This window comes from Ipomoea triloba, chromosome 3 (assembly GCF_003576645.1).
Source record: "Ipomoea triloba cultivar NCNSP0323 chromosome 3, ASM357664v1".
In the NCBI taxonomy this organism is placed as follows: Eukaryota; Viridiplantae; Streptophyta; class Magnoliopsida; order Solanales; family Convolvulaceae; genus Ipomoea; species Ipomoea triloba.
Window position 1 is genome coordinate 2,388,771 of NC_044918.1, and position 14,412 is coordinate 2,403,182.

Sequence of the window (14,412 nt, forward strand, 5' to 3'; positions counted from 1 at the left end):
TACATTATAATATGATAGCATTATTATTATCATTTCAAATATTATAATAGCATTATTATTATCATTTCAAACAGAAAGTCACAGTTCCAAGTCTTATTCAAGGGTTAACATATTATATGGAATAGTTACTATAGAGTCAAAGTGTAGTCATAAAAAATATATTTCATGGGTTTGCAAAAGATAAAACTTTTTTATTGGACTGGTTAATTGAAATAGCACCATTTTAGCAAACCAATACGAGATAACCCCATTTTTGTGGACAGTATATGATACAGAAATAGATTCAGATTCAGATTCAGATTCAGATTCACATTCATAAAGATCCTAATGGCTGACTAAAACAGAGTCCAATGCTCACACCACAAATGAACAGTCATTACAGGTTTCAAACCAATGTTTGAAATGACACAAGTGATCATAGTAAGCAACATGATATATAATACAAGAGCCATAATCATGAGTCATAATACTTGCAGATTAAAGATGGTGAGGAGAGGGGAAGTTTCAACTCAAGCTTCATCCATCTGATCCTGCATCAATCACAACACATGTACAGATTGTTAATTTCATCTAGAAAGTTCCAATCAATTATGCATATCAACAGCAAACAAACAAAATGTTGGCAACACCATGCTGCAATCCAGGCTATCATAGAGTCATGTTTTTGGCATGTTCAGCCATGTGCATCATGGTTGTATGTAACCATCACAAACTCAAATTCGGGGGACAAATATCGAGTATCTGATTTCTCTTCCATATTTTATGTCTTTGGACAGCAGGGAGGGGGTGGGGAATAACTTTTTTTTTTTTTTTTTTTGTTTTAAAAAGATGAACTAAACAAGAGTTGCATGCTATGTTTTGGTGATATACATAAAAATATTGTGATATCTGATATGATAGTATTTGATATCATAAAATAATATTATGTCATATCAGGTAATACAACGTCATAAATCGGTTGCATTTTACTCGTGTGTTCTAAGACAACTTAGAACAGGTAAACAGGGATCAAGAAAATGCATGAGGAGAAAAGTAATACAATCTCAAATATCATAGTAAAAAAACCTATTGAGAATTGCGGGCTACTAGATATTTAGTGATTTACCTGCATATCCGAAGTCCAAAGAGTGAGATTATCCCTCAACAGTTGCATGATCAGAGTGCTGTCCTTGTAGGACTCCTCGCCCAATGTGTCCAGCTCAGCAATAGCTTCCTCGAATGCCTATATAGAAGTAAGATGTATGATCTGTTAAAACATATCAAACCAAGTCCTAGCGTTTCAACATTTTCAAACAAAGGGCTATATTAAATACATAAGAGCACAAAATTGAGCGAGATAGTGATCCTACAGGAAGCAAGTTTCCAACAGTGCACATTTGGAAACTAAAAAGATTCCTAATAGTTCATGGACGAAAGCAAGGGATGAAGATGCAGATGCAGCATGTAAATTGATTACTACCTTCAGTGTTTAGTACATAGATTATTAGCTTTTCAATGAACTCATCCTTGCTGTAAATGTCCTTTAGCTTTCTTTAATGAGATTTTATTTCAAAGCATCCCTTATTTAATTATGCTGAATTTCCATAACAGATGATAAATGCTGTGAAGTTAAAGCTTAAACTCTAGGATTTTTTTTTTTTTAAAAGAGAAGGTTTTCAATGAGATGAGCATAATTCAACAAATCAACAGGGTTGATACATGTATAACCAAACTTTTGTTCTAAAGCTTCTAGCTGAAAAATTCTCTATTGACAAAGTCACAAGTTTAACCCTTTGACTCCAATACCATAACTTTTTTCTATCTCATTTTACGGGGCATTAATATTCCCTAGAGATAGATGGATCCAAGATTCAAATATCACATATTGATGTCAACTTAGCATTCAAAACTCTAAAAGCAATAGATGTGAACTAACCTGTTTAGCCATACCACATGCTTTTTCTGATGCATTCAAAATCTCATAGTAGAATACTGAGAAGTTGAGTGCCAAGCCCAATCGTATAGGATGTGTAGGGGCAAGATCTGCAGCCGCAATGTCCTGCAGAGCATCAACATGAAACCTCAATTGTCAGAAAAGATGAGGGGATGCAAAAGGATTGTGCCTAATGCAATATCAACACAACATGTTGTAAGTAGGACTGTTTGCACCAATGTATTCTAAAAAAGAAAATAAAAAAATAAAAAAATCCAAGCAAACAAAGAAGTTCTTGTGTGTTATGTGCATGTGTACATCAATGCTTGCACTCCTTGGCCCTTGCAGCCTCCACCCTTAAAGAGCACTCCTTGAATGGGTTTAGATCCTTAATTGAAAGCATGAAACATTTATGACAAGCAACTTTTTTTTTTTTTTTTGACAAGCAACTTAAATATGGAAATTGTGTTTTTGCTAGAGGGGAAAGAACTTGGTTTTCTTTGTCATGGTAAGATTTCTGTTTCCATTTCAAATAGGTTTCTTTCCTGGATTTGAAAAATGGATGAAACTTAAAGTAAACTGAGCTTTTGTTTGGTAAAATCAAAATCATACAATTGAGTTGGATCAGTCAGTCAACCAGATGCAAAACAAATTGTTGAGTACAGAATCATGCAATTGCAAGGGCAAAAAGCTTAGGAATTCATTAATAGATCTAAGACTTTGCCCAAATATGGTCATTAGAAACATAAATAGGGTTTTTATTTTTACCTGAGCAGCTTTATAGGCTAGCATAGTGTCCTCAGCAGCCTCTTTGCGCTCATTCCCAATCTTAAACTCAGCCAAATAGCGATAGTAATCGCCCTTCATCTTCAAGTAGAAGACTTTGGACTCGGAAGTTGAGGCGGAGGGAATCAAATACTGGTCGAGGAGCTTGAGAATTCCGGCGCAGACGGCGGAGAGCTCGGACTCAACCTTGGATCTGTAGTCCTTAACGAGGACGACATGGTCGTCGTTCTTGCGGCCCTCCTCTTTCTGCTCAATCGACGAAACTATCCGCCAAGCCGCGCGCAGAGAGCCGATAACGTTCTTGTAGGCAACCGAGAGAAGGTTGCGCTCCTCCACGGAGAGCTCGAAGGCGGAGGTAGCGGAGCTGATCACCAGGCTGTCCATGAACTTCACCATCTCCTCGTACCGCTCCGCTTGCTCTGCTAGCTTAGCCATGTACACGCTCTGCTCCCGGCTTAGATTTCCCGGTATCGCCATGGCCGCCGTCTCCGTCGCCGTCTTTTTACTCTTTAAAATTAAATTGGGAATTTTGAAGTTATCAAGAGGCCTTCAGAATTTCAGGCGCTAAATATATATAAACAAATGCAAGTGAGTATTATGTCACATTTTGTATGTGTTCGATTAAAATTTAACTATAATTATTTTTAATTTAATTTTTTATAATATTAAGTTCATAATTAATATACAAAATTTATATATTTAAAAATTACACTAAAAATATTATTAAATACCAAAAAAAAATTTAAAAGTAAGTAAAAAATAAACAAAGCAGAAATAATTAACTTGACCAATGAAAAGTATGTAGGACTCTTATAAAAAAGGACAAATAAAATAAGACAGAGAGAGTATTATATTTTGCTCTTAAAAGGGAGTAGGTGAAACTCAACTCTTGATTTTTACTTGCAAATTTTAAATTGTGATCAGTTAAACTGTTCATAACGATTATTATTATTATTATTATTATATTGGATTGTCGGATGGTGGATAGTGGATATGAGTGGCCATCTGTGGCGTTTAAGGAGAGAAAGCCCCACTCGCGAGAGTATGTTTAATTTTATTGTTTTTAGGAATTTTCATATTTATGAGGTTTGCATATTTTGATGGAAGGGTGAAAGCCTCATTTTTGTCCAATCATTATTATATGACCATGGTTCACGAAATTGTTTAGAACATTAATAAAAAAATATATTTTAATATATTAAAAATATGTTATCTGTGTACGTAGCATACATTATTCTAAGTATATTATTTAAGTATAGAAATTATATTATTTTATACACTATCAAATAATATACATTCAGTACACAAATAATATATATTTAGTATATTTTTATATTTATGAATACACAATTATGTGGACCATGATTCACACAATAATTTTTCATTTTTGTCCGTCACATACTTTTAGTAATTGATTTATGTAAAATAATAATAATTCATTTTTGACACTTTAACGTAAATTCACATGTTAGTAATTAAAAATTTAAAATAATAAAAAAAATTGATGCTTTAACGTAAATTAATTAAAATTTTAAAATAATAATAGTAAATTTTTGAAACTTTAACGTAAATTCACGTGTTAGTAATTAAAAAAATAAAATAAAAATAATTAAATTTTGACACTTTAACGTAAATTGGAGTGTTTTTGTGTCTGGAAAAAAAAACACGTCAATTTACGTTAAAGTGTCAATTAAAAATTTACGTAAATTTACGGTGTTAGTAATTAAAAATTTATCCAATGCACATCGTTTCAAATTTGTAATTAATTTTTAATTCCAAGTTTACTCAATTGTTTTTTCTTTTCATATTTATTAAGTATATAATTTTTTTTATTGAATTGTTTGGTAACTTAAAATAAAGCAAATTATAGCATACACTAGTATTCACCATGCATATTGTGGATCTGATCTAAATGATGTACATGTTGTTAACATATTATATTTTCAATTAACAAATTATGTACATATTCTGATCTTGTTCTGAATTCATAATGTGTGAGCGGTAGATAAATAAATTGAAAATACGTAATATGTTAATTGTATAATGCATAATATGGGTCAGGGTTCACATTGTATATGCTAGACCATGATCCATGATATAGCAATTTTGTTAGAAGAGAAGATTTAAAATGATCAATTTATGCATTTATTAGATGTGATTTGTTTGTTAGTTTAAAAAAGAAAAGAAAAAATTGTCAAATAGACTCATTAACTTTATACAAAAAGTCAATTAGTCTTATGAATTTTTAAAAATTGTAATTAAAAATATTGACATATCATTTTTACACTATTCATCTGTAATAGCCCGTTATTAGAGTTGTGCCAAGTAAAATTGACAAATAATGCATTTGCCTTCTTCAATTCTTCAAAGGAGTCAATTGGTGGTCACCTTCTTTTGAGAACAGAAAGATATATTAATTCAAATCCAAAATAAGAGCATTACAAATGGTAGAAGGAGGGGTTGAGAACCACTTCATACGATAGACATAGAAATAGACTGTTTAGCTAACAAATGATGAGCTGCTTGATTCGCAGATTGGTGGTTACCTTCTTAGTGTAAGAAGCGTGTTTACTGTTTAGAGATTCAAAAATAGTTTAAAATTTAATTTAGGGTAAAAAAATCACAAAACCTAAAAACAATTAAAAGAGATTTCCTTTATTTTCTTTTTTTATTTCATCCCTTATTTAACAAGGAAATTATATTTTTCATTCACCGGTTATAGTAAAATAGTAGATGCTGTCCTAGCTTGCTAAATGCTAATGATTGGGAATTTCGTCCCTCTAGTCCTCTACTAATAATAAACATTAATGACATTAAAAAAATATATTTTTAGAAAACAATGCACTATTATTGAAGTATTAAAAATATAATAATAATCATAATAAAAAGTTAAAAACTCAATAACGTAACATAAATTTTTTTAAAAACCTTTTTAATTTTTTACATTTGATAAAATCATTTAATTTTGGTAATATATTTGATGGATTTAATTAATTCGGGTGGTCCAAATTAACAAACCCCGATAATAGTATGAATAAATAAATGGATAAGTGACTAGAACAAGGAAGGTAATGACAAAATTAGTAATGGTGAGTCACAGAGATAAATTGTTTTGATATGTTGCGTAAATGCTATTACAATAATAACTTGTATTTTGATAGAGTTTAAGATGTCCTAACAAGACAATGAGATTGTCTTTTATACTTAAAAGGCCCTAACCGCTCACCTAAAAATAAGGGATTGGTTATAACTACTTTGACTGCGTCCGGTGTCCCAATCGGGCCTACGAGTAAGTCGGTTGAGGCCCCTAGGAGGCCCCTAGCCGAGGCTGCCCCCGAGTCGGGTTTGGTCGCAACTGTTTAGACCGCGCCCGATCTCGTGGCCGGCCCTCGACTGGGGCCTAGGCCGAAGAGGGGCTCAATCGAGGCACATGCCAAGGAGGAGCTTGATTGAGGCCAAGGCTAGAGCCTAGGTCGAGGATGAGCTTGGCTTAGGCGGCCTGGGGTTCAGCATGGGGCTCTACCCTGAGGGCCGGGGTCCATCTTGCTCCACTTTATCGGGTTGGTTTGTTCCGGGTCCATTTTCAATATTTATATCAATATTATTAACCAATAATGTAATATTATAAACTTTCCTAAATATTCAAACTAATAATTCCTTGAATCAACTTGGTTAGCGTGAATGGTTGTGCACTTTCGTCCCTTAAGATAGGTTGAAAGTTCGAACCTCCTCTCGTATGGAAAAACCAATCTGACCAACACTCTGTTTCTTTGGGTTGGCCCGGTGCGAACAAGAATTAGTCTAAGCCCTCTTATAATTAGGGTCTATTCAGGACATCCCGTGGTCCTCCTATAATTAGGGTCTATTCAGGACATCCCATGGTCTTGACAAAAAAAAATTCTTTGTAGGCAAAAATTTGTGTGAGACCGTCTCACGGATCGAATATTTGATTAACCGTGAGACGGTCACACACAAGTGTTACCCATCCTTGTAAGTTGTCCAAGACGGATACCATTTTTCATTCAAAAATACTTCATGTACTCCCAAAATTACTCCCAATTTTTACTCTCACTTATGTTCAAATTTGATTAGAGGAAGAAAAAAAGGAAGAGATAAACATCATGACTCCCTACTAAATTAAGCAATCAAGACATGTCATGTCATATCATAGAAAATAAAAAATGGGAGTAGAATTTGAGAGTTCACGTAGAATTACTCTTTTTCATTATCTAGAAAACATATACACTTGGTGGACGGACAGACCAGAGTGTGTAAATGTCACACACTCACACATGTAAGAGATAAAAATTTGTAGACTAACAAATTTTATTTGTTTTTTTTTTAAATAATACTCCGTAATTCAATTTGTAAACGTTATTCCAATCGTTATACCCTGCACCACGTACGTAAAACGACGTCGTTTCGATGTTAGTGGACGCAACGCGAATGACTCTAGGGAATTCATTATCTATAATACACATAATCATTATCTAGAATACACAGACCGTTTGCCTAGGATACACAGAATGTTTGCCCAGAATACACAGAATATTGACACAAAATACACAGATGTTAGTGGACGCGAAAGACTTCAGGGAATTCATCTATAATACACATAATCATTATATAGAATACACAGAACGTTTGCCTAGAATACAAAGAGTACACAGAATATTGACACAAAATACATAGAACTCATCCTCCTAACATTCGAATGCACAAACACATCACAACATGTGTTAATAACATGAATACACAGAATATTGACACAACATACATATAACTCATCCTCCTAAACATTCGAATGCACAAACACATCACAACATGTGTTACTAACATGAATACACATAACGGTTGCCTAGAATACACAGAACGGTTGCCTAGAATACACAGAATGATTGCCTGAAATACACAGAATATTTACATAAATACAGAGACAAGTCGAAACGGGAAACGTGATTTCCAAAAAAAACGGACGATTAGTTTATAATACTCAAAACGACGTCGTTTAGGTACGTAGTGCACATTGCTATGTGCACCATGGTGCACAGTATAATTTGCCAAGTTATTCTGTCCTGTGTGTCCAAGTATCTGGGGCAGCCCAACAAGGGCAGTCCGAAACCTCTTCGTTTTCTAGTCCATTCATTTTGATTTTTTATAAAGAGGGGAATAAAATTTAAATATAAAAACAAAAAACACAAAAAGTAGGAAAAGTTAAATGCAACAGATAACACAGTCGCACTGAATTCTGGAATTTGAGGACTGTATTGTAAGGTGGAGAAAATGGCATTGTGCAGAGGTATAGCCATGTCCAATCTTCCAAATCCGACGCCCTTCACCGCCGCTCCCAACCCCCACACTCGCCTTCCATGGAAGACTTCTCTTCCGCTCAAGAAGCCTTCAATTTCCGGCTTCATTCCGGGTATTCTTTCCGCCTGTTAACAAAATTCGGGTGGGGTATATTTGCTGATAGGTTTGCTGGAAATCTGTTCCTTTTCCTTTCCAAAAGAAATGACATATTGGAGTTGCATGACATGTTTGTCTTTTGTGCTTTTTATTATTCATTTTGGTCGGTTTTTCTTGTAATATGATGTTAATTAACGTCCAAACTTGTTCTCAATATGGCACTGTAACCATTATTGTAGTTTCTGCTACTTTACTAAAAACAAGTATAGTGAATATTGGTCTCTGACTCTCTGTTCAGCAATTGGCATTCATGGATTTTATAACCTGAGGCTGAAAATGAATGTGATTACATGAACATGAAAAAGTGAACTTTCTTGTGGAAATTGGATTAAGATAATGTCTTTTACACTCAAATGTAGCTATAGAGTTTTTTGACTGGGTTCCATTCTGTTTTAGTTACAGGAGTGCCATACTACTCCAATTTAACTATAAGATTTGCTAGCTCTGGGGAAACATCTAGTTTTACACAGAATAATCTGTATGAACCTGTGCAAACTGAGACACCTAAGCAAGAAGAAAAAAGTTATGATATAGCTTCATATAATGAGGCATCCAGTGATGACTCTTCTCTGGACATCCAAGCACAATTGTCAAAGATTTTTGCTCAAGTCGGTATAGAGGTTTGCTTCTTATCCTTTTTGCTTTCTCATTGCCCTACGAATTTTCTATAACATGTCTTTTACTTGTCAAAAAGCGTTTTTCCATCCGTTTACAGAATGGATTTTCTGTTATTCTTATATTCATGTTACGATTGTTGGGGCACCCGCATCCTTTTCTTGAATGAACCCGAATTATTCTCATGTACAGCTTCACTATTTGTTAATGTTTTGCATTCATTTGCAGTTAAGTTCTTGCTAGTTAGATGTTTTGCAGAATGTTTATGATTTCATTTTTTTCCTTTTTTGGTATCTTGGTGATACTTTTTGCACTAAATTTTGCTCACTAATTTCCTCACATTGATATGAAATTTCGAATGTAGTTCACCAGACATTTTGTAAAGTTTTGTTTTCATATGTTTTTCATCATCTTCTAATAGTACTACATTGTATTCTGTAAATAATGGTTTCAATTTCAAAGATAAAGAGGCTTTCCCATTGCATCATCAGGAATTCTCTTGATCTATTCATGTTTCTTGCTTAAGATGAAGGGAGACTGGAACAGAGGGAGCGGGTACTTTAATTTTCACATTCATGTTGTTGATATCATAAGGCCACTCATATAGAGTTATAGGTCCTTCATATACTTGTTTAAATATTTATATTTGTTCTTGATAAGACTCATTTACAGCGGGACTTTGAGGATGGATTTGATAATTAGAGCGTGGTGTTAAACCTTAGTGGTTAACTGTGTAGCCTCACATTGTCAATATTCCTGGTATTCTTCAAGTCTTGTGTTTCAAGTGCTCAGATGATACTTCACAGATCTCATACTAAAATTAAATCAATTCCACATATCCTCAAGAAACAAAAGTTTACATAGGTTTATTTATTTTCATAAATTCCACCATACCATTCATTTTTGTTAGCTTCAAAATGCTTATCCTTTTTTGTTTTGAGTGTTCATTTTCCACTTTGGATTTTGTACAAGGTTTTCAATGTGCTAGCGTGTCATGCACCAACTTTTCCTCCTTTATGCTTTTATTGTCTTGCTTATTTATTTTAACACTCCAAGGTTTCTTAGTACATTGGATACTCATGAGAGAAGGGAGATTGGTGATATAATTCAAGATAGGTTGCTATGATGAATTTCTTACTAAAGTTTATGAAGATTTGGTAATACATCAGGCAGTCTTTATTATGCCTGTAGTTTACCTGAGTGACCCTGACCCACTAGATGTTATTTCGGAGTGACGAGGGAAACCTGCAGCCACTACCCGAGGATGTGCACTGGGTAAACCCCGTCATCTGACCCTAGCCAGCAAAGGACCACAAGGAGGTAAACCAACCTAGATTGCCCATAGCTAACCGGTGCAAACCAATAAGGCTTGGATTCGAACTCATGACTTTGTGGTTACAAGTTTGTATCCTTAGCCAGCTTGGTTGGGGTTACAAGTGTGCACTGGGTAAACCCCGCCTTGTGACCCTAGCTAGCAAAGGACCACAAGAAGGTAAACCAACCTAGGTTGCTCATAGCTAACCGGTTCAAACCAAGAAGGCTGAGATTTGGACTCGTGACCTTGTGGTTACAAGTTCGTATCCTTAGCCAGCTTGGCTAGGGTTACCCCCTAGATGTCATTTCCCTTTCAAAAAAGAATGTGCTCTATTGTCCAACAAATTCGATCTAGCTTTTCCAATCTGCTGTTGACTCATCATCCATGTCAGTCTACCTTTTGTTGTTAATTTTGATTCTAGAAGTGGAGAGAAAATTGTGTTTGCGGCAGTAGTAGTTAATGTTGTTTGTTATCAATCTTCAGTAGAAGAAAAGTGGATTTATCCAATGCATAACTACATAACTATATGTATTTTGATTAACATAACCTTTACTTCTGAGAACAGTTGATTACCAAGGCAGGTTGATAGAATAAAAATTTCTACTTTTCTATATTTTCCTTGTCTACCACCCTGACAACCACTAAGTCATGGGAAATTTCATGGTGGTTAACAAATATCTGATTATGCATTGCAGATTGATCCTGAAAACTCATCCTCAATTTACCTTTATGGTGGTGGTGCTATTTTAGCTGTTTGGTTAACTTCGGCTCTTATTGGTGCTATTGATTCTATACCCCTGGTATGTAGATATGCGCCTGTTTTGTGCATCGATAATGACTTTGACCTATCACTGACAATAACATAACGTACTCTCCAATGTTACCGTTTTCAGTTACCCAAATTGATGGAACTCGTGGGTCTAGGTTATACCGTGTGGTTCACCATCCGGTATCTGCTATTCAAGGTAAAGTTCCAAAGAGCTAATCGATGTCCAATAGTTCCGGTTTGCCAATTGCCTAGTACTGATTTTATGTGGTGCTCAAATTTGCAGAAAACTAGAGAGGAGATAGCAGCAAAAATCAAAGATATTAAGCAGGATGTGCTGGGTTGAGAAGATGCTCAAAGAAGTTCTACTACAAGTATAGTAACTTTGAATGTATATTACTTCTCTACAAGCCCTTGATCTGATCCAATGCCTTTTTGGTCAAAACAAAATTTGAAAGAGAGCATCTTTGTGCATTACTCTTCCAAATGTTTGGTATATATGCTGTTATAAATACAGTCAATTTGAAGTTCCTTAATTTGCTTAATCTTGATTGCTTTTCTAATTCACCTTATATATTAGTGGTGAGGCCATCCCTTACCAAAGGTCAAAACTTTAAACTCCAGTCCAGCCAAGTTGATCAGATAGTTAGTTTGGTAGCCACAAGGTTTCAAATTTAACTCCCTATTAGAGCTTTTCATTGACATTTTTTGTTTAAGTCGATCAGTTATATGCAACCTAAGTTTATTTACCTTCTTGTTGGGTAATTTGCTGGGTAGGACCACAATGCGTGATTCATCTAAAACATACACGTTTATTAACCATTTTAAAATAAGGTCTAGTAATTTATGTTGGGAGTGGTGGATTAATTAACTTCAACACTTATTATTGAGGGGAGAATAAGAATAAAGTCCTTTTCCAACTCAAACCAGCATAGTTGCCCTATTCCTCAGCAAAAAAATTGGTACTAACGAAGAATCTGGTTTTAATAATGTTTCTAGTTGCTTAAATGCTCCGGGGCATTAATTCATATGCGGACCAAAATGGCGGGCAAGCTCATCTACCCATATTAAATGGAGTTTTCAGATGCTTTTAGAATCACAGAATATATATATATATATATATATATATATATATATATATATATATATATATACCTTCCCGTGCAAATTTGCAGTCATGCATCATCAGATATGTAAGAATGTACCACCATATGTTCAGATGTACTGGGATGTGGTGCATTTATGCATTTCACTTTGGTGTATTTATGCATACTTAATGGTGTCTGATTGTACGTACGCACGGGAAGACCTATCCTAATTTGATCTAGTATATATATATATATATATATATATATATATATATATATATATATATATATTGGTCCCTTTAATGTGATAGGTTTTAATCGTTTGACATTTGAAAAAAAAACATATTAAAACTTGACACATTTGACATTTTAAGAAATTTGTGAGAAGAAGTAAATTGCGAGATGTGTCTTAGTGATTTGCAGGGTTTGAATCCGAAAATTTGATCAAAATTATTAATGTGGTGTCCAAAGAAGATGACTAAGGTTGATGTGATTTTTTTGTCTAAAATATATTTGTATAAAAAATCAAAAAGTCTATTGAAGACGTGTCCAAATAAAAACACTTTCACTGCGTCTCCATATTGACGGAGATGCCTGGCCATTATATTGCATCTTTATCCTGACAAAGACGCCATGGCTTGGTGTCTTCGTCCTCACATATATGGCTACGGAGTCTTTGTTACAATGAATACACCTATGTTCAATGAAATATAATAAAATAAATTAAACTTTATTTTGAGTGGTCATCTTTGTCTAATGCTCGAAGGAGGAAGAAGGTGACAATCATGTTATCAAACTTGCAGCCTGCTTTTTTTTTTTCTTTCTTGTTTTTGTTTTTTTCAATGGACATGAAAAAAAATTGAAAAAGATTATTATTTAAAAAATAACAATATTAATAATTATAATGCTAAATACTTAAATATTAATATGAGGTGGCGGAATTGATTTTTTTTACTAGTTAAAAAGGTAAAAAGGAATTTTAGACAGTTTTAATGAGTTGGAATTTAAAAAGAAAAAATAAAAATTGGGTTACCAGGAAAACTCACGGGTGCCCACATTGCACATTTGTGACAAGCTTGACCAATAGTGTGTTGGTAAGAGTCTTGTAATCTTCTGATATAAGAATTGTGCTCTATTAACTCGATCATCTCTTTTTTAAGTTAAAATTATCTTAAAATAAAATTATAAATCCAATAGATCGATGTAGAGTTCTACTAATTTTAGAGCCTACAAAAATGATAATAGAGTAATCTACATAATAATATATAACAGTAGCGGTAAAAAGTAAGTTTCATTTGACCACATAAATTGATCCTCTTTTTTTTTTTTAGTAATACTGACTCTATTACAATGCAATTATGTAATGTTATGGTGATTTACAATTCTTATAGAGACATGATGTAGGGACCCTCAGAGTAGGGGTGGGCAAAACGGTTCGGGTTACCCGAACCGAACCGAACCGAACCGAAAAAACCGAAATATTTTATAATTAAATATAAATATATATTATATATAATTATAAATATATATATATATATATATATATATTAATTAATAAATATATTTATATATTATTTATAAATACGTAATATATATATTTCAAAACTAAGAATGAATTTGGAAATTCATTCCAGTTACTGGAATGACTGGAATGAATTTCCAAATTCATTTCAGTTTTGGAATTTAATTTCTAGTTTTATTTTTTTATTTTAATTTGTTTGAATTGTTAATTTGTTATGGTGGTATTTATTATTTAAATATTAAACTTTGGATTTGGGTTATGTGATGTTTCATGTATAGTAAATACGGTGCCCCGCTAACTCGCGGCACCTCCGATCGCCTTGTCTCCTAGGAAATGTTAAAATTCGGGAGCCGTAAACCGAACCGAACACCGAACCGAAGTAAATCCGAACCGAAACCGAACCATTTCAAACCGAACCGAAACCGAACCGAACTCTAATGTTAAACCGAATGGTTCAATTTTTTTTTAAAACCGAAAAACCGAAACCGAAACCGAAACCGAAAAAACCGAACCAAAGATCGAAATGCCCACCCCTACCTCAGAGAATATATATATATATAAATCCTTTCATCCCCAAGTGATGAAATGCAAGAACCAACTGAAGTTAAAAACCATGAATAAATGAATAATGCACCTTCCGGGATATGCCATCACACGTAGATCTCCAATATCACAACAATTAAACATATCCTAATTCTTGGAATTTTCCTCCACGTTTTGGGTCCCGCCTCGCCAAATTAATTAGGATCACTAATTTTTTTTAGATTAATTAATAGTGAGTGTTATTTTATTTGTTTGGTAATGCCTTTTTTGTGCATTGAGTTAGATGGTTGGCTCAATTCATATTCACTTCCGCTTTTATTAACATTCAGTGAACATAAGCAATTTAAATCATATAAAAATATCTTATCATTTGAATTTTCATTTCCAATTTAAAATAAG

The 14,412-nt window shown here is 33.8% G+C and overlaps 2 protein-coding genes across 3 annotated transcripts; one reads left to right on the forward strand and one right to left on the reverse strand.

Annotated features, from left to right (window-relative positions):
• Positions 1-267: 267 nt before the first annotated feature.
• LOC116013584 (14-3-3 protein 1) lies at positions 268-3,252 on the reverse strand. Its single transcript, XM_031253422.1, has 4 exons — positions 2,681-3,252; positions 1,916-2,038; positions 1,106-1,222; positions 268-530 (listed from the first exon to the last, which is right to left on the reverse strand). The coding sequence occupies exons 1-4, from the start codon at positions 3,173-3,175 to the stop codon at positions 510-512; spliced, it is 756 nt and encodes a 251-aa protein (XP_031109282.1). The 5' UTR covers positions 3,176-3,252; the 3' UTR covers positions 268-509.
• Positions 3,253-7,915: 4,663 nt separating this feature from the next.
• Positions 7,916-11,405, forward strand: LOC116011879 (protein CURVATURE THYLAKOID 1C, chloroplastic-like). Of its 2 annotated transcripts, none has more exons than XM_031251302.1 (5): positions 7,916-8,120; positions 8,567-8,784; positions 10,790-10,894; positions 10,988-11,059; positions 11,147-11,405. In XM_031251302.1, exons 1-5 carry the CDS (start codon positions 7,982-7,984, stop codon positions 11,204-11,206), a joined length of 594 nt encoding a protein of 197 aa, XP_031107162.1. In that variant the 5' UTR covers positions 7,916-7,981; the 3' UTR covers positions 11,207-11,405. The 2 variants fall into 2 exon arrangements, with proteins under 2 accessions (XP_031107162.1, XP_031107161.1); XM_031251301.1 differs by having other exon boundaries at positions 7,921-8,120; positions 8,561-8,784.
• Positions 11,406-14,412: the final 3,007 nt, after the last annotated feature.